Raw genomic sequence first — 17,723 nt, 5'->3', positions numbered from 1 at the left:
CCTCTTCAGGTCTGTCAGTCCTCCCGGAGGCTCGTACTCGATTGAAGTCAGGCTTGGCACCTTATCTTCTTCGTCTGAACTTACAGCTGCAGCTTCTTCCTCCTCCTCTTGCTCTGGCTCTGCAGACAGTGAGGCCGGCTGAGCTGGTTCTGGCGTTCTCTCTGGAGCTCTGGGACTTTTTCTGAGTCCGCCTGGACTTAGGAGCCGTATGATCGACTCCTCTCCTCCTCCTCCTGCGTAGTGCATTCTCTGCATGCCAACGGACTCTGCCGGGCTGGTGAACCCACGCGGTGACCTGTTTGGCATGGGGGTTTCCACCTCTGTCTGCACCGCTACCGTCCGGGGAGAGGGTACTGTCCGGGGAGAGGGGATTGGAGTTTCTTTATTCTTTGGAGGTTTCTCCTGGCTTGAGCTGACCTGTTGACGTCGCTCTTCTCGTCTCGAGGGACCGGGTGTCGATTCCTGGTAGCCCCTTGGTTCTGCCGCTTCTTTCTTTAATGCTGCTGATGACGGGAGCCGTGGCAGAACTGCTTTTACAGCTGGGGCGTTTTCGTCCTCGTATTTTGGCTGTCCTGCCCTCCAGTTGTTTGGCCCCTCAGTCTTGTAGAGGGGTCTCAGTATTTTCTCTTTTCGCTCGTGGTACTGGGCCGCCGAGGTGACTAGCACCAATTCCTGGATATTGCTCCAACCGTGGGGAGCTTTCGTCAGGAGGCGCATAATCCTCATTGCCGCTTCTTCTGCTACCTCCCAGGGTAGGTTGCCGGACCTGGCCCCGTCGTTACTTATAACGACTCTTTTGAAGGACAACTCGCTTGCTCGGGTGACACCTTTTTCCAATGCCTCCTCTATGTTGTCCCGATAGGCGTCCTGATCTTCGCCATCCTCATATCCTTCGATCGGTACGTGTAGCACCGCATAATGTCTTGATTTTCCGCCGCTTGTAACCACCACTGATGGCTGGTTCTGTCTGTATCCCTGGAGGCGCCCCTCAAGTTCTTCTTGGTAGTTTTTGCCTGCCTCTTTTACCAGTCTCTTTCTGAACCGGGAGATATGAGGCTTTAGATGTGAGTTGGTTAAGACAACCAGCCCATGGCTGTCTATGTCCCAAGGCTCTCCGTAGTGGTTATATGCGATTAACCCTGTCTGGTTTGCATATTTTTTGGTCCCTTCGGGCATCTTTTTCAATTTTGGAAGATGCTCTTCTGGGCTCGGGGAGCGAACGTGTCTTGTCTTACCCTGAGCTTTCTTGGGCCTCCCCGGCCCTGGGCCGTTGTAGTCCTGCAGGACCTTGCGTACTGCAGCGGCAGCGGGAGTCCCGGATTGCATGGAGGGCGGGAGCAGTTGGTACGCATCGCTTCTGTCTAGCGTTGAGTCCTCCCTTTCTTCTTCTTCTTCCTCCGGGATCTCCTCGTCTTTGCTGCTGTCCTGGTTGTCCCCACTGTCGGACCCCGAGGACCCCTCTGACTGGGAGTGCACGGAGACCTCGGTGCTGTGGGTGCTGACCTGATCTTCGCCGTTCTCCTCAGTATAACTTGGGTTCTTGGCTATGTATGCCGCTATTGCGTCTTGCTCTTTTTTATTTTCTTTATAGCGGGAGGTGGCTTTTACTTTCTGCTTTATAGTCACTGCCCCCGCTCCGATTTCTGCGGCCAGCATCTTCACGACCGAGTCATATTCTTTTGACGGGCTAATTATGGTGACTATTTTTCCTTTAATAACCTTCATTACTACTAGCCACCATTGTAGCCACTCTCCCACTTTCTGTTTGCCTGAGGGGGGTCCTTCACACCCTACTACTGCCACCACCAGTCCTTGCTTAAGGGTGAGGGGAGCAAGATAACCCCCCTTCCTTTCGCAAAACTCTTCTACTTTTTCTCCCACCTTCTCCTTGTCTGCTTCTTCATGCAGCTCGATTAGGTGTCGTTGAACAGAATCGTCCCAGGTGGCCCATCCTTTTCCATTCAGGATGATCTGATGTGGGACGTTGCTTCTGCCTCCTGGATCCGGTGTCGGTTCTCCCGATGCCGCTCCTCGTGGTCCAGCGTCGTCCTTCTGCTGGTCCGTGCTGTCGTCTGCTGCCTGGTCCGGGGTCGATGTTGCTGGCGCGTCCTGCTGAGCCGTCGTCGTCGTCTGCAGGCTGCCTTCGTTGCCATCGGGTCCCTCGGGCGATGTTTCCATCTTGGACTTTGTCTTTGTCTTTGTTGTCTCGAGTCGCCTTCCTCCCAAAGCCTCTCGTCGCGCGTTGAGGAAGGGATGGGATCAGGCTCTGGTCTCTCTACAGGTCGGGCGAGTCTGGTCGATGCTCCCCGTCGCCTGCGGATTCTCCTGTGTTGGCTTGTAAATACCACACACAGCTTCGATTCGTGGATGTCTCGCAATCGGACTTCTTCAAGGCTTGGGCAGCTTTGCTTTCTACCCCAACGCCTCACCTCAGGTCTTTTCGTACACGAACGACAGCCTCTCTTGGCTGCCGGGGTTCTTCTTTTAGACTCAACGTACTCCTTTTCCGTCGAGCCCCACGTTATGGGCGCCACGTGTTAGATCCTGGGGTACTTCTGGCCCGATACGGGGCTACTTACTGACTCAGCTCTCTATTAAAAGATTGTCAAGCTGGTGTTCTGGCGAGGGAACTCGCCTGGCTCTGCTAACTGCCGTTACTCCCAACGTCTACCCTGCTTCCTCCGGTCTGAGCGCACTCGGCCGAGAGACCAGTCCTGGCCCCGGGCGCTCCCACCAGTCGCGTCGGTTATGGCAGCTTCCCTCTTATGGATCCGTGCTCTTGGTAAATGCCAGGTTAGGTTTTAACGGCTAGGATTAATTCTTTCTAAAACCGTAAGGGATTGTTAAGTGGATTCAGTCTCTAGGATAACCTTTCAGAACTCAGTTGTTAGACATACAATGGCTTTAACTTTTTACTGCCACGAGGAACTTCTTACTACTTGAGCAAATGAATGCACTTGAGAAATTCACTTTAAATGCAGATTAGATATTTATTGCAGGTTATATTTGGTTAGTTTGCAAGGGTTAAAGCTACAGCTCACATAAAATGTCACTACACTCGATCAGTTACTTAATTTTCTTCTTCGATTATACTCATTAGTTTTAGTCGCCGAGACGGCTCGGCTGGAGCTGGATGTTCAATGGTGCGATGAAAAGGTTCTTTTGGAGTTGTTTAGGAGCGAGGGTCTGGCCAGACCCTCGGTCCTCCCGCTCTGCAACGGAGCCCGTTCAACAGTCCTCAAAACTCAGTACAAAGTCTTTCTCGGGCTGCTGCGTCTTCTCCGTTGTCCAGATGTTAAGAGTCGAGCAGTGGGGAGAGGAAAACCTCCCTCTTTAAATCTTATTGTCCACGAACAGCGGTCTTTCTTTCCGTGAACAGAGACGAAGTCCTCAATACATCAGTTGCGATCGTCCGTATCTCCTCCGCAGCGCACTTGGACGGCGCTCGTGTAGAAATCCCAGCTTGCTGCATGCAAACGTCTCCTTATATTCCTCATTCGGGCTTAATCAGCCCCCCTCCTGCTCAATACATGCTCTCATCCCCCTCTCCCTCTGGAAAGGATGTTGGGTTCGAACATGTCCATATAAGTCCAGGCTTCCTGCCTCTGATTCATCTCTTGCAACATCTTGCAACATCTTTTTCTAACCCCACCCATAACATCTGCTACTGATTTTGCAATGTCATTCTGACTAATACATTTCTATCTCAGCTCTAGTTACACAGAATACATGTTAAACTCTCATTACAATAGTTAAATCACTCTTATGCATTTTAAACACTCGTTACTTATTGATTAAACATTTTGTTATATAATTCATTCACTTTATCTTTTGATTACACTTTAATCTGAGTATATGCCTTGTGTTCTTATATCCTGATTCTCCCTTGAATGTGCTCACATGTTACCGAGGCAGCTCTGAGGGGTCAACTCTTCTTGACACCATTAAAAGCATCAAAACATAAGGCAAAAGAAAAGGAGATTTAACAGCAATTAAGAACAGTGTAAGAAATAAAATACAGTAGTAAAATGCAGAAATGCAGGAAATTGATTAATATATTAATTGAATGTGGTTCAATTAAAGGCAGCAGCAAACTGAAAAGTCTTCAATCTTGATTTAAATGAGGTGAGGTTAAATGATGATTAAAAGGTCATTAATTATTTTTACCAGAGCTAAGGTTACTCTATTTGTGGAAAGATCGGTACTTGTCGAGGGCAGGGGATTATTAATGTTCTCTCTAATAATTATAATCTTATCATTAAAGAAGTTCATGAAGTCATTGCTACTGAGGTCTATAGGGATACTCGGCACAACAGAGCTGTGACTCCCTGTCAGCCTGCTACAGTGCTGAAGAGGAACCTGGGGTTGTTCTTATGTTTCTCTATTAACAATGAGTAATAAGCTGCTCTGGCATTACGGAGGGCCTTCTTGTACGTTTTAAGACTATCTCGCCAGACTAGCCGAGATTCTTCCAAGTTAGTGGAATGCCATGTTCTTTCAAGTTTTCGCGATGTTTGCTTTTATTTGCGGGTTTCAGGGTTATAACATGGAGCGAACCTCCTTTGTTTGACTAACTTCTTTTTTAAAGGAGCAATAGAGTCTAGTGTCCTTCTCAGTGAGCTTGTAGCACTATCGACAAGATGATCAATCTGGGTAGGACTAAAGGATGAACATAGACCTTCTATTTCTCTCCAGGGTGACCTCCCAAGTCTGGTGAGCAGAGCTGCAGTGGAGAGTAAATGCATGTAAAAGCCAATTACCTTTCATTTATGGTATCAATTAGATGAAGTCGAAAAAAAGGCTTTCGCTTTAGTTTAAAACTTAAGTCGAGCATGTGAGCTGTGAACTCCTGCAGGCAGATTTGGATCAGCCATCTGTCTGTAATGTATTACATTACACACCACACGGTGTGGAAATCAGCAATGTTAGCCATGAAAGCATGAAACCAATGCATGGATGTGTGGCATGTGTGCTGCGAAAGTGTTGAAGGTGCAAAAGCAAACGATGCAGGGTGGATGTCAGCTGAAGGAAGAGAGACAGGACTTTGATAGCCTGGAAGGCCCAGCTGAACTAGATCAAGTTATGAAGTTAGTTTTATAGCCTTTTAACTTTCAGACGGTGATGAAACAGAGCTCGATGATACAAATGTCTTTTGAGGAACCTGTTTCAATTCATTGTCTTGTGAACTGTTCCGAGGTCATTTGACTACAAAAGAAAAGGTCAGATGTTGTTTGTTGTTATGGCGACAACCACATCAGAGGGGACGTAAAGTGTCGCAGCTTGCTGGGAAGAGAGCTTACGCAGGAAGTATTAAGTTATTCAATTTTACTTATTTACTCTGACTCTCGATGCTAATGTTACTACTCCACTGCTCATTTTAGTCGTTATTGCAAATCCTCACCTAAGTGAGTCTGTGATTTTCCGTAAGTCAGTTGAGTTTATACAGAAGTTAGCTTGCTAAAGCGGGCTGAATGGCAACGGACCAGGCGGCAATCACCGGTTCTGCCGAGTGAAGCTGATGCAGCAGTTTCTTAAAACGTGCATTCTCTCTACAGACCAGCAGGTGGCGACTCCTCTGTTTGCTAAAAGAATTGTATAGAAGTCGATGAGAAAATTACTCTACTTCTCTCTTGATTTATTACCTCAGTAAACATTGTAAACATGAGTTTATGGTCTCAATCTCTAGTTTCAAGTAGTCTTCAATACAGCATGATGTTCACTTCGTACATTATGGTCCATTTAGAGTCAAACAGACCATAAAGGGTCGCTGCCTGCGTCTCTATGTCACTCCTCCACATTCTAAATATGGTGACATCTGTTCTTTTGTTGAGAAAGAAACAACTTGGCAACAACTGCACTTTAAAACGGTAGTCCACAAACCAATGAGTGGCATCCCGATGACTGCCTCCACTTCTTATTCAGTCTATGAAAGGAACACATTCAAATGGCCGCCGGTCTGACCATCCAGCTACGTTGATTTGAACGCTAACGTCCCTCCCACTCCTATTTTGTTACTATGATTAAGACAGTCGCTGTCTGGAAGACAGAATACATTCCATTATATAGCGGCTGATTTTACAAACTCCAAAATCTTTCGATGTTGTTGCATTTTGTTGTTTTGGGATGGTACCTTCTTTTAACCCTGCACTAATGATCTCTGGATCTACCTCCAGATTTGCGGGCCATTTATCTCAATTTCAGACTGATAGTTACCTGTTGAGTCCAACTCTGAGCTGCTGGCAATGTGAGACAGGACCAGAGCATGGCTCACATACCAAGATGATGTTCTGTTAAGCCTCGAAGATGGCAAGTATGTCTCAGTATGGCTCTCTCTACCTCCAATCAATAGCATGCTCGGACTACTGAAAACCCGAAAACCACTGAATACAATCACGGCAACGGTTGTGAATAAGCATTTTAACAAACTCCATGGCAGCAAAAAATATCTTCAGGTCAATCAGGGTACTACGAAAACTGGAAACGTAAAAAATGAAAAGGTTTGCCAACCTGACACTCTGAGCACACCCGCATTCACACTCCCAACGGAGTGCATACAGTTAAAACAAGAAGTGAAATACACGGGAGTAAAGGTGTAGGGGATGGGTGCTGTAAATATGGTGCAGCTAAAGTTTAACATTAACCTTTTTCTCTCAAACCAAAAAAGGACAATACCTTGAGGTTCCAGTAGTTTCAGCAGTGAGGTATGGGGACAGATCACAAATGAATCCAAGGACTAGACCATGCAGTAATTAATAAACAACTAGCACACATTAGGGGCAATATTTCAACATTGATCGTCTTTCAATGAAATCGTACTCTGACGAAATCATATTTCGAGAGGTTGTGATACAAATTTACGTCAGCCAAAATGTACAATTACAAGCACATACTAATTTAAATTGATCAGAAAATCGGATGTGAAATATTCTCAGGGATTATCCTTTGAAGATTGCAGTTTTGTTTTTTTGTATATGTTACTGGTTAAGAGTAAATGAAGATGGCACACAGCTCAAATTGAAAAGTTTCAGGTTCGCCTGAAAAAAAAGCATGAAAGCATGATTATGTCTTTTGAATAATGCAGCTGAAAGTTCAAACCTCTTCCAAATCATAGCACAGTATATGAACAGTCTCTCTGTACTAAAACCTCTCTAATTTTGTCCTGCTTCACTTTATCAAAGTCAGAATTTGCAGAGAGGTCAGGCGAGTTCACGAAATTGTCATTTTGGAACCAGCTGTTCCATTGTAATTTTATATCCTATATAACTATATATTTCACTTGTTTTATCACTAATAGTGTTCAATCTATCCAAATACAGCAGTGTGGCTTCATTTTGAGAGCCATAATCCTCTCTGAGCCCCGTTTGTGTCTGTAATCTATGGAGTTGTCTCGTCTGACTGCAGTTTCTCTGTGTCTGTGGAGACCTACCTCAGCATTGGTCGATTTCAGTGAATGAACCCTCCTTCGATGCATCAGTCCATAGAATTGAGCTGGGACAACGTTGTATTGATTGACAGAATCGTTAGCCAGTCAAAATCAAAACCGCGCCGTCCCTCGCAAAGCGTAAAATCCAATACGCCGAAAGTAAAATCCCCACCCCCAGCTCCCCTAAGCTAGATTGACCCCCCTTTCTTCAAGGAAACAGTTCAATGACAAACAGGATATACGTCTAACACATATTTGAATAGAAATAACCAGGAATTTATCTGTTCTCTTCACGAAATCAGCTCACGGTATGGTGCATTTATGATTATTATTGATAAAGCGGTTTATGGTGCTGGTGCTTGTTGGCTGATAGCTCTGTAATGGTTTCACGGAGAGACATTCTGAAGATATCTCTGGAATCTGTGTTGAATCTTCGTGCTTTCTGATGTGTTAGCTTTTAGCTTTGTGTTCGTAACTGTGTGCGTAGCTCGCCGAGTCATGGCGAAAAATACATGACATTGTAGGGAACGACCGGATTCACGGGGCCTCTTTAAGGAAAGGGGCGTAACCCTGGTGACAGAGGGGGTTAAAGGGTGGCAGGAAGTGAATGTGTGTATGTTTTGTATGGATGGAAATAAACAGCCACAAGGTGCAGCCAAAGGGAATACTCGCAGTTCAAATCGAAGGTGTTGTCAAGCAGTAAAGGTTTTGTTGTAGTTCTTTCACGTTTCAGGCTCTGTCTCTACATTCAACATCGTCCTGATGACGGGGACAGTCCACAGAACTCTGTTGGGTTGTTTGGTCTCCACATGCCAGTGTTTGAACCCACCTACCTCTCCACCTATCTTCCTCACATACATTGTTATTTTTGTGACCACAAACACACTTCATGCTCTTAAAAAAAATAAATAAAAAATGGCCGCAGAAGCAGGTCAGTCGACCACAGCACTTTACTCTCTGCAAAGCAATAAAAGATGTGCGACGCTTCGCCCGTCCTCCAGACAGACGGACCTGTTTCAGAGCAGCACCCTCTTGCTTGTGAGTGGAGGGAGAAGTTACCCACAGCTCAAAGCCTATTATGCTATGGATGGTTTTAAATATTACCATCGATAAAGATATTATTTTCATAGTTTTTCATTGTCAATTTCTCTCTTGCAGTGGAGCGTGGTGATGTATATTATGTGTATAAATATTCGTCTTGAATAATACCCCCTTTGAAGTCAAATTCCATGTAGCTTTTCTTCACATGTTGGTTTTCTAATATATTGAATGGATGTCTGCACCCTAATAAAAACAAGTGTGTTTGTAGCAACTTCCTAGTTATTGTGTACACGTGAATGTCAGATTCACCTCTACTGCTTTGTTCACAGACATTCAATGTTACTTTACTCTTTGACAAGGATGTATCCTGAACAGTGTTTCCCTCCACAACACTCAATCCCACTTTAATTCCCATCGTATTATTAATGTGTTGTGACCGATGGAGTCGTCAGATTTTCCCGCTTCACCCACATTGTATCGTCCCTGCCTACAGTTGTTCTGGTAGCCAGATGTTCATCACTGGGGAGAAAAAAAAAGAAGAGGAACAGAACAGCTGCAACACAGTGAGCATAGCAGAGGAAACAGGGCAACACAGATGTATTTACAGTATGTTTGGACTGGTCCATTCATCTACTGATGCTCCCAGGTGGACAGTTCATCACTTGCTTCACTGACATGATAGAAATGCTGGATGAGTGCTCAGTAGACGTCTGGGTAAAAAGCTGTGAAACTCCCGTTGTGTTTTGAGCTCTTGTCCGTTTGGACTAAAGTGTAGTTAACACCAGTCATCCATCTGTTTGTCTCATCTGAGAGCAGAGCGATGGACCACTGTCCTGCAGGGTACAAGTACTGACAACAAGCTGCGCTCCTAATAAGGAAGGGCAGGCTGGCCGAGGCTCTCTCTGTAAATATCCCTCAGGTCTGAGAAAGACAGAGGAAGGGAAGCGGATGGATTGCAGCCTTATATGGACAAAGCACTTCTTTTCCCAGGGTTTGTGGCTCTGACCCCCGGCATGTTGCCAGATGTTACACAAACAGCTCCTCAGCGCAACCAAGTGGTGAAACTCGTGAAATGCTACAGCTGAGCTGCGAGTGAGGCAGAACATCTTGTTGGATCAAGAGAAAGGCTCATAAGGTGAAACGGTATGTGCTAAGCCTTACAAATGCCAGGTCCTACAATTCCCACAATGCAACCAAGTCTTTTATTAAACCTTTCTTGTCTGTTCGATGCACTAATCTTTCAAACCACATTCATATTTTGTATCCTTTTCTGTCACAAATTGACTGACAAACTGGCTTTTATGTGTAAAATTGGTAGAGCGCTCAAACGTCCACCTGGGACCGGAAGTGAGTACTGGGTACAGGAATACTGGGTGGTGTTCATCAGAGAGACCCTCAATAGCGGCCTTCTAGCAGGTTTACCAGGGGCCCACGTCTCTTAATAGGCTGTACCGTGGCTTTTATCCCATTACAAATAACAATAATCATTTCCTGAACAATTTTTGCCTTTACAGTAGAGAAATGAGGGTAAAGAGAGAAATTACATCTGCAAACAGAGGATGTTGCATTTCTTGGTTGGCAAATGATCGTGTAAATTGGTTGAGTGAGATGTAAAATAAAAGAGCGAACAGCAAAAAGGTAAGAAGGGAGTTTAGAGCGACTGGTGAGCAGAGGGGAGATGGCATGATTTAGTTTGGAGAGAGTGACGTGATACTTCTTAGAAGAGATGGGATGGAAATGTAAACACTGTAACGGTGACCTTCAGAGTATTTTCACAGTCTCAGCCAAGTGGTCCTGATGCTTTAATTGTGAATATGTGCGCACATGTGGCAGTAGTTACAGCCTGTAACAAGACTGACCAACTGTAACTAAAGTGTATCTTTATGTCGTTAAGACCTTTTTCTTCAAGCTGGGAGTTGACAACATAAATACTTGTGTTCTTGACATTCACTGAAAATCTAATGAGCATGTTAAAATCGAGTGGTGATCTATATTGATCCAGTGAAAACTGCACTGCTGGGTTTACACATACTCTGCTTTATCCTCGACATTAAATCCATGCCATGTTTTCCAGCAGACCCATAATCATGTCCAGGTTTTCTCTGCAGCACAGAAGGCTGCATGGCCTCCTCCAGTCCTCAGCACGACACTACTAACTTCAACCCACTTTATCAACAACATTTGAGTCCTTTGCTTTCACATGGACTCCAAAAGGAACTACAACACATGAGCTCTTTGTTTTTTGTTGGTTAAATAGTTAAGGACGAGCGCTTTGAGACCTTCTGCAGGTTTTATCTTCAATTAGCTTTTTCAGCATTCCTCTTTGTTGCAGAAACAGATGTTTCTTCCCGTTTAATGTATGTTGAAAGGATGTATGCTGGGTATTATTTATGCAGGCTGTTGAATGCAACACCTTTGATTAACTTTCAGGAGTGGTTTAGCTTAAGCTCTGACATTGTATGTTTATTTATTTGCCTTCAATGTAATTACTACTTCAATGCTTAATTACTGAGGAATTTGAGTCTGTTTTTGTTTTGTTGGATGAGTGGCTCCTTTTTAAACTTTCTGTTCACATCATTGCTTCATGATGTCTTAGGATGGCACATGTCTTGTGACACAAAAGTGTTAAAGTACACATTCCACAAATAGCCTGTGCAGGCAGGAACCTGTGAAGAGTGTGTGTTTGGTTCCACAGTAAACGTTTCCAGCAGTGATCTCGTGCCTCATACCCATGCAAACTGAGATATTTTAGTTTCGTAAGCTTGCATAAATACAGCACATAACCATAATAATCTCAATGAGGCAGTGTGTTATTCCCATTGAGAACTGATTTCAAAATATAGATGTTGTCAGACCACGCTAACTTGTATTATGTGAAATAATTATTCACTGTTGAAGAGCTGGGACCCTCTCAACGAACCCTGACTGCATTGGGGAAACCAGATTTCCAACTGAACACCACCATGTCCTATGATGAAGACCCTTACATCTTCACCACTGACGCTCTACCCACTGACCGCCGCTTCCTCCCTCCACTAGCCAATGGGCTGCTGGGATGGAGGGTGTACAACAATACCATGCACATGGGGGGGGTGTATAACGGGGAGGGTGGACGTTGTCACCGTGCGGATGTCCCCTGTCCTCTTGCTGTGAAGGTTGAGATGGACGCACCAGCCCAGCACACCTACAGCCTGGACACCCGCACAGGTAGTCTCTGCAGTATTTGACCGTCTGATTGCAGGAATCTGTGTTGTGAAGAATTATGACGACTAATGGTATTTTCAGGTATTTTCACCCACAGCCTGAGCTCAGCAAGTGTAACGGTCTCACAGTCTCTGTATTCACACCGATACTACCCTAACCTGATGGTGATGGAGATTCTGATGGTGCGTCAGGTGACCTCAGAGGAGACAATCACTGTGAATCTGGTCAGCTCATTCACACCTCAAAGCAAAGACATTGTTTTCGAGTCTTGTCCTGATTACAAAGCAGGAAGGTACGCTTCACAAAAACATCTGTAAAATGCGCATTTTGAACTGCAGTATGAATATGATGCCTCACACAGTCTACATCCCACTCTCCCTCAGTCACGTCCAAGGAAAGGTGACCACTGCTGAGTTCCCAGGAGGTTCCTGTCCGTCAGTGCACCTTATCTGGACCCCCAAACCCCCCACCCTGACACTGCTTCCAGGACAGAGCCAGGCTCGCTGGGCCTTCATCCTGGTTGTGGCCAACAATTTAGACACAGCTGAGGCCAATTATGACGAGGGCCTGAATCTGATAGCCTCTGGTGACCTGCGTCCGTCTCACGAGAAGGCCTGGAAAGAACTGTGGCTGCAGAGCAAGGTGGAGGTGGCAGGGTCAGAGGGCCTCTGCAAGGCTCTGATAGGCTGCATGTTTTACCTCCTTAGCGCCTTCCCCTCCATACATGACACCTCCAGCTCCTTTGGTGGAGTCAGTCCAGGCGGACTGTCTAATGGTGGGGATGGTCAGGACTACTGGGGACACATTTTCTGGGACCAGGTAAGGCATGGTGTCCGTCGATGGCTAGCTATGTTGTTTGGATGTTGTTGGTTTGGGTTGTATGATGTATCACACAATGATCCCACCTTCCTGTGACAGGACATTTGGATGTATCCTGCCATAGCCCTCTTCTATCCAAAGCTAGCCCGATCTGTGCTGGAGTACCGGGTGGGGACTATGGATGGGGCAAAAGACAATGCCCAAAAGCAGGGCTTCAAGGTATGATCATCAGTGGGATACTCCATCACCATCACAGCTCTTCTTCCCTCACTGACTATGAGTGCACAGCTATGCAGTGAGCTAAACACATTCCTAACAAAGTTGAAGAGAACATTTGGTCTTTGTAGCTTTTTTTTTACTGGGAGCAGATGTGAAACTGAAAACTTTAGGACAACACATGAGAAACTCAATGGTAGTAACAAATCAGAAAAGGATGCGATGCAATCCACAAAAGTTAGAGCATGTGTGTTGTAACAATGAATTTTGTCCAGAAGCAGAACCAGGAACAGGTTAGCTTAGCTTAGCAGCTTCATTTAGCGAAAGACGAGCAGCAAGGCGGGAAAGAGCTAACCTGGCAAGATGCAACATGTGAATCAGTAAGCTTTATAGGTATATGCATGCATTTTGTTACCTTTGAACAGAGCCAGACTAGCTTCAGGTCTTTATTCTAGGCTGAACATCTAGCTCTATTCTTTAAATGAGCATACACACACGAGAGTTGTATCGATCTTCTGATCTAAATCTCGGCAAAAAAAAGTGTATTTTACCCAAATGTTAAACTTTTCCTTTAAGTCCCCATTGGAAATACAACAAAAATAATTATGCTTGTAAAACTAAAAAATAAAGTCTACAAAAGATCAAAACGAGCTACATTACATCAACAGTAATTCAACATTTACAGTTAACTTTACCTAGAATGTTGTACTAGCAACACTTTAGCCTCAAGCGTCTTTAATAGCTGTAACAAATAGAGTATCTGCAGATAAGAGTAAACGAGAGCGTTGTTGTTTGATATCATATTCGTGTCAGTTAAGTTGCTGAGGGATGGAAACAGACTGGTGGTAACAGTGTTGTGTATAATTTAGGGCTGATACTGTTACTCTTTTTCTGCGTGCTCTTGTTCTACATTTTAACAATAACCATGAAACTGCGACTGAGTCTTCTAAAGAAAAGATGTTACCAATACAGGGACTGAAGTTCCCATGGGAGAGTGCTGTGTCAGGGAGGGAGGTGTGTCCAGAGGACATTTATGGACAACAAGAGATTCACATAAATGGAGATGTCACCCTGGCCTTCCAACACTATCTCTACCTCACTGAGGTATACTCTTTTATCCCCACTCATCATAGTGTCTCACCCGGGCCTGTGTGAGGATATCAACTCAGCTCTTTGTTGCAGGATCTGTCCATGTTCACAGAGGGCCAGGGCAGAGAGGTGATCTACGGTGTGGCAGATTACTGGGTTTCTAGAGCATCATGGAACCTCGAGGACCAGAAGTATCACCTCTTAGGTAAAAAGAACATGATTAGAAGGATTATTATACAGAATACATTCAGCTTTACATGATTAACAGGCAAATGAGTCAATAGAAGTTAAATTAAAGACATCTGACCTCTCTCATCTTCCACGGAAAAACACAAATCACACAAAACGTAACAAAGTAGAACTAAAATAGCATGAAGCATTTCCCTTTTTTCCCGTTCAGGTGTCATGCCACCTGATGAGTATTACTACGATGTCAACAACTCTGTGTACACAAACGCGGTGGCCAAATTCAGGTACTGGTATTTGAATATTTTCCTGCAGTGGATATTAACTGGTGATTACCAATAACACAGAACGTTTCTCATTCATCAGTCTCCAGTTCGCTGTAGATTTGGCCGACCTCCTACAACATCCGGCACCGAAAGAATGGCAGGAAGTGGCCGAACACCTCAAAATACCTTTTGACGAGGAATCCCAGTACCATCCTGAGTTCGATGGCTACGTCAAAGGTTACTTTTTGTTTCTTTTGGACACTGACCTTCATAAGATAATCATGTCCACGATGTGGGAATATAATTTGTACTTCTCACAGGTCATCCAGTGAAACAGGCAGACACGGTGATGTTGGGCTATCCTCTTGGACTGCTGATGTCCCCAGAGATCAGGAGAAATGACCTGGAAGCGTATGAACCAGTAACAGACCCTAATGGTCCGGCCATGACGTGGGTAAGACACAGCATGTTGCATGTGACTGTATCAGAGATTTATTGCCAAATGCACTTAAAGAAGTGTTCAGATCCTTTACTAAAGTATATATAAGAGTAGCCAAACCACAATGTAAAAAATACACAATTGAAGGTCTTGCATTCATAATCTTACTTAAAGCTCAAATTAGGCCATATTTGTGAAGGTGGAGATAAAAGAGTGTGAATATGCTAATGTTGCTCTGTAAATGCTGAATGTGAACAAAGGCAACTGTTTGCTAACACGTTAGTCACATCAACTTCATAAGGTGATGATGTCAGTGTTTATCCAAAAAAACACACAAATGCAGCTTTAAAGTACAAGTATTTACTGCAAAATGTACTCAAAGTACATATCCGTCAGCATTTTATTGGATTGGATTTGATTATTACCAAATATAACTGCTAGAGGTGGAGTTCATTTTTGTCTACTTTAGACTGTTGGTGTTTTAATCTGTAACAACTATTTTAATAGCTCATCACAGATTTTGTAAAACCAAATTACGCAAATGCAAATGACCTAGTATCAACAGCTGTCATGTAAATTGGTTTGGTTTTTTAGTTGTATTAGTTGCCTGTAGTGCACATAATTATATGTTTTACAGTGTCTCCTTGTATTGGATTTAAAAGCCTGTTGTTGCTGATACTTCTTTCTTAATAAGTGTATGTTTATACCAATGCTTTTGCTTTCCATTGTAAGGGTATGTTTGCAATCGGCTGGCTGGAACTGGGCGAGGCTGAGAGAGCTCAACGTTTACTTGAGAAGTGCTACAAAAACATCCAGGGGCCGTTCCAGGTGTCCTTCTGACTCACACAGCCACATAATGCTAGTAAATGCCTGTTTACTGGATATCCTGTGAATGTGTGATTGTCTCCCCTCACAGGTATGGAGTGAATCAGCAGATGGCTCTGGTGCAGTCAACTTTCTCACAGGGATGGGGGGATTCCTGCAAGCCGTGCTGTTTGGTTATACTGGCTTTAGGTCAGTTCACAATGAAAAACACCTCAATATGTACACAGCATGTAGGCAGCGATACAGAGAGTGACATGCTGTGTTTTTCTTCTAGAGTTCAGAAGGAATGCTTGGCCTTTTCCCCACTTCTTCCCAATGACATTTCTGAGCTCTGCGTCCGTGGTGTGAACTACCTGGGCAGTCAGATGGACTGGCTGCTGAGGAAAGATGAAGTTTGTATCATACTGAGGGAACAGGCCAACAGTGCTGGCAACATTAAGTCCTGTGATCTGCAGGTTGTCCTGAAGGCATCAGGAACTACAATCCCTCTAACGCCAGGTGATACACACACACACACAAGCAAAAATAGATTTTAGTTTTTAGTACAAGGATATTCATCCTTAAATGTGCTGCATATTAAAAAACACACTTAGTCTTCCAAACTACAGACAAATGGTGAATATGAAAATGATACAATACAAAATAATGATAACAACAGTAGTACATTAGTTAATAGGTATGGCACAGTATTTGAGTTACAAAGTAAGAAAGAGTGCAATAATGAGGAAAATTCAGTCTTAAACTGCATGCATGACATATTTTACAACTCCAGAAATGGCACCATCCCTCTGATCCAGGGAGAAAATACCTGCGAGAGCTCACACTCCCTCTTTGGTATCATACCTCCCATAATGCTTACAAAAATAGTGGCTCCAGAGTTGGTCAGTAATCGAAAGTGACATACCATTTGTCAGAATAAGACAATGTGATTTCAGTCGACTGTATGTTGGAGTGAATCTGGAGACTGTGGTGGCAGATGTTGCACACTGGAGGATGATAGGACGCTTCTGGTTTGCAAAACCAATTCATACTCAGAGGAATTCCGTTTCTCAATAATTTGCCAAGATGCTATTGATTAATACACTCCAGTGTAAACTCCACCCCAATCCATAATACATGATATATTTCAACAGAGGGAAGACCGAAAATGACCAAACAAATCCTCTACAAGCCTATTTGTTTGAATTCATGTGCATGTATTTTTCTGTTAATTAATATGTTGCATCAAGTCTCATGTGATTTTATTTAGTACTGTGTTATCTTCACTTTGCTCCTTGATTTCAGATCTCATATTTTTTAAATGGCACTGATGCAGTAACAGATTATCATTGATTTACTAATATACATCTATATTTTCAGGGAAGCCGGTTACTTTTCCTCGAGGGCCCGGGTGTGTTTGTAAACTGGTCTCGGCGTATTCCTGTTGGCCTCTCTGAAACAATGGCCATGACCCTCCTCATCATTTACCAGCAATTAAAAATATGTTGAGCAAGTTATTTCATATCTAACCTGCCGTTAAGTTGTATGTTTCCATTCACTCGAGCATTAGTAATCATGGACAAAATGTATGAAATTTTTAGTGTTATTTTCATGATATGCCATCGGTGTTATAAAACCAATGTTGTATTGTAAATGAGTTATATTCAAATAAAACTACATTTTGTGCAAAGCTTAATTGTCCCTTTTGCTTTCCATCTCTTGAGAATGTTCACCTTGGTGAGCTGGATCTAAAAAAACCTTTGTTGTTTGACTTAAAATATCATGTTTGATTCTGATATCCGGTGTCTTTGTTTAGCAGTCCTACAGTGTGCAGGAGAGGGTGTGACAAAGAACAGAAAAAAACGCTCATTTTTCTTACATAAAAACTGTTTGTGTCCCTCAAACTGAAATGACTAAAGAACGGGAGATAAAGCTGTCAAACATGTGTTTGAGTATCACAGACGGGGCGGCGCAAATCCTGCCAAATATCGGTTGGTTGATTTAAATCGAAAGTTACGAACGTAACTACGGTTCTATGAATCCTGGATGACCGCCAGAGGCAGTGCTTAACACTGGATGTATCCCGTCTCGCGCATGCGCAGGTCGAATATTTATATCAACAAAGTCACGTGTGACCTCGGATGACCACCGTCATCTATAAGTTCCGGTGTCATCCTGAGCTCAGTCCTATGGAATCTTCTCGCGAGTTCACGGGATTCCGAGTGACCAAGAACTC

At 43.9% G+C, this 17,723-nt stretch overlaps 1 protein-coding gene across 1 annotated transcript; it reads left to right on the top strand.

Annotated features, from left to right (window-relative positions):
• The first annotated feature begins 11,349 nt into the window (after positions 1 to 11,349).
• LOC306777264 (protein-glucosylgalactosylhydroxylysine glucosidase-like) lies at positions 11,350 to 17,183 on the top strand. Its single transcript, XM_079268311.1, has 13 exons — positions 11,350 to 11,671; positions 11,750 to 11,960; positions 12,052 to 12,487; positions 12,587 to 12,706; positions 13,676 to 13,807; positions 13,886 to 13,997; positions 14,193 to 14,265; positions 14,345 to 14,481; positions 14,565 to 14,698; positions 15,416 to 15,511; positions 15,600 to 15,697; positions 15,783 to 16,006; positions 16,868 to 17,183. Exons 1-13 carry the CDS (start codon positions 11,428 to 11,430, stop codon positions 16,942 to 16,944), a joined length of 2,094 nt encoding a protein of 697 aa, XP_079124437.1. The 5' UTR covers positions 11,350 to 11,427; the 3' UTR covers positions 16,945 to 17,183.
• The last annotated feature ends 540 nt before the right edge of the window (positions 17,184 to 17,723 follow it).

This window comes from Melanostigma gelatinosum (assembly GCF_949748355.1).
Source record: "Melanostigma gelatinosum genome assembly, chromosome: 1".
NCBI lineage: Eukaryota > Metazoa > Chordata > Actinopteri > Perciformes > Zoarcidae > Melanostigma > Melanostigma gelatinosum.
This window is presented reverse-complemented; position numbering and strand designations above follow the sequence as displayed.

Excerpts from the sequence above, each read along its gene's own strand:
- LOC306777264 (XM_079268311.1), top strand. The coding sequence starts at position 11,428 with ATGTCCTATGATGAAGACCCTTACATCTTCACCACTGACGCTCTACCC. Across the intron at positions 11,672-11,749 it reads CAGCCTGGACACCCGCACAG|GTATTTTCACCCACAGCCTG; the intron begins GTAGTCTCTGCA and ends TGGTATTTTCAG. Across the intron at positions 15,512-15,599 it reads ACATCCAGGGGCCGTTCCAG|GTATGGAGTGAATCAGCAGA; the intron begins GTGTCCTTCTGA and ends CTCCCCTCACAG.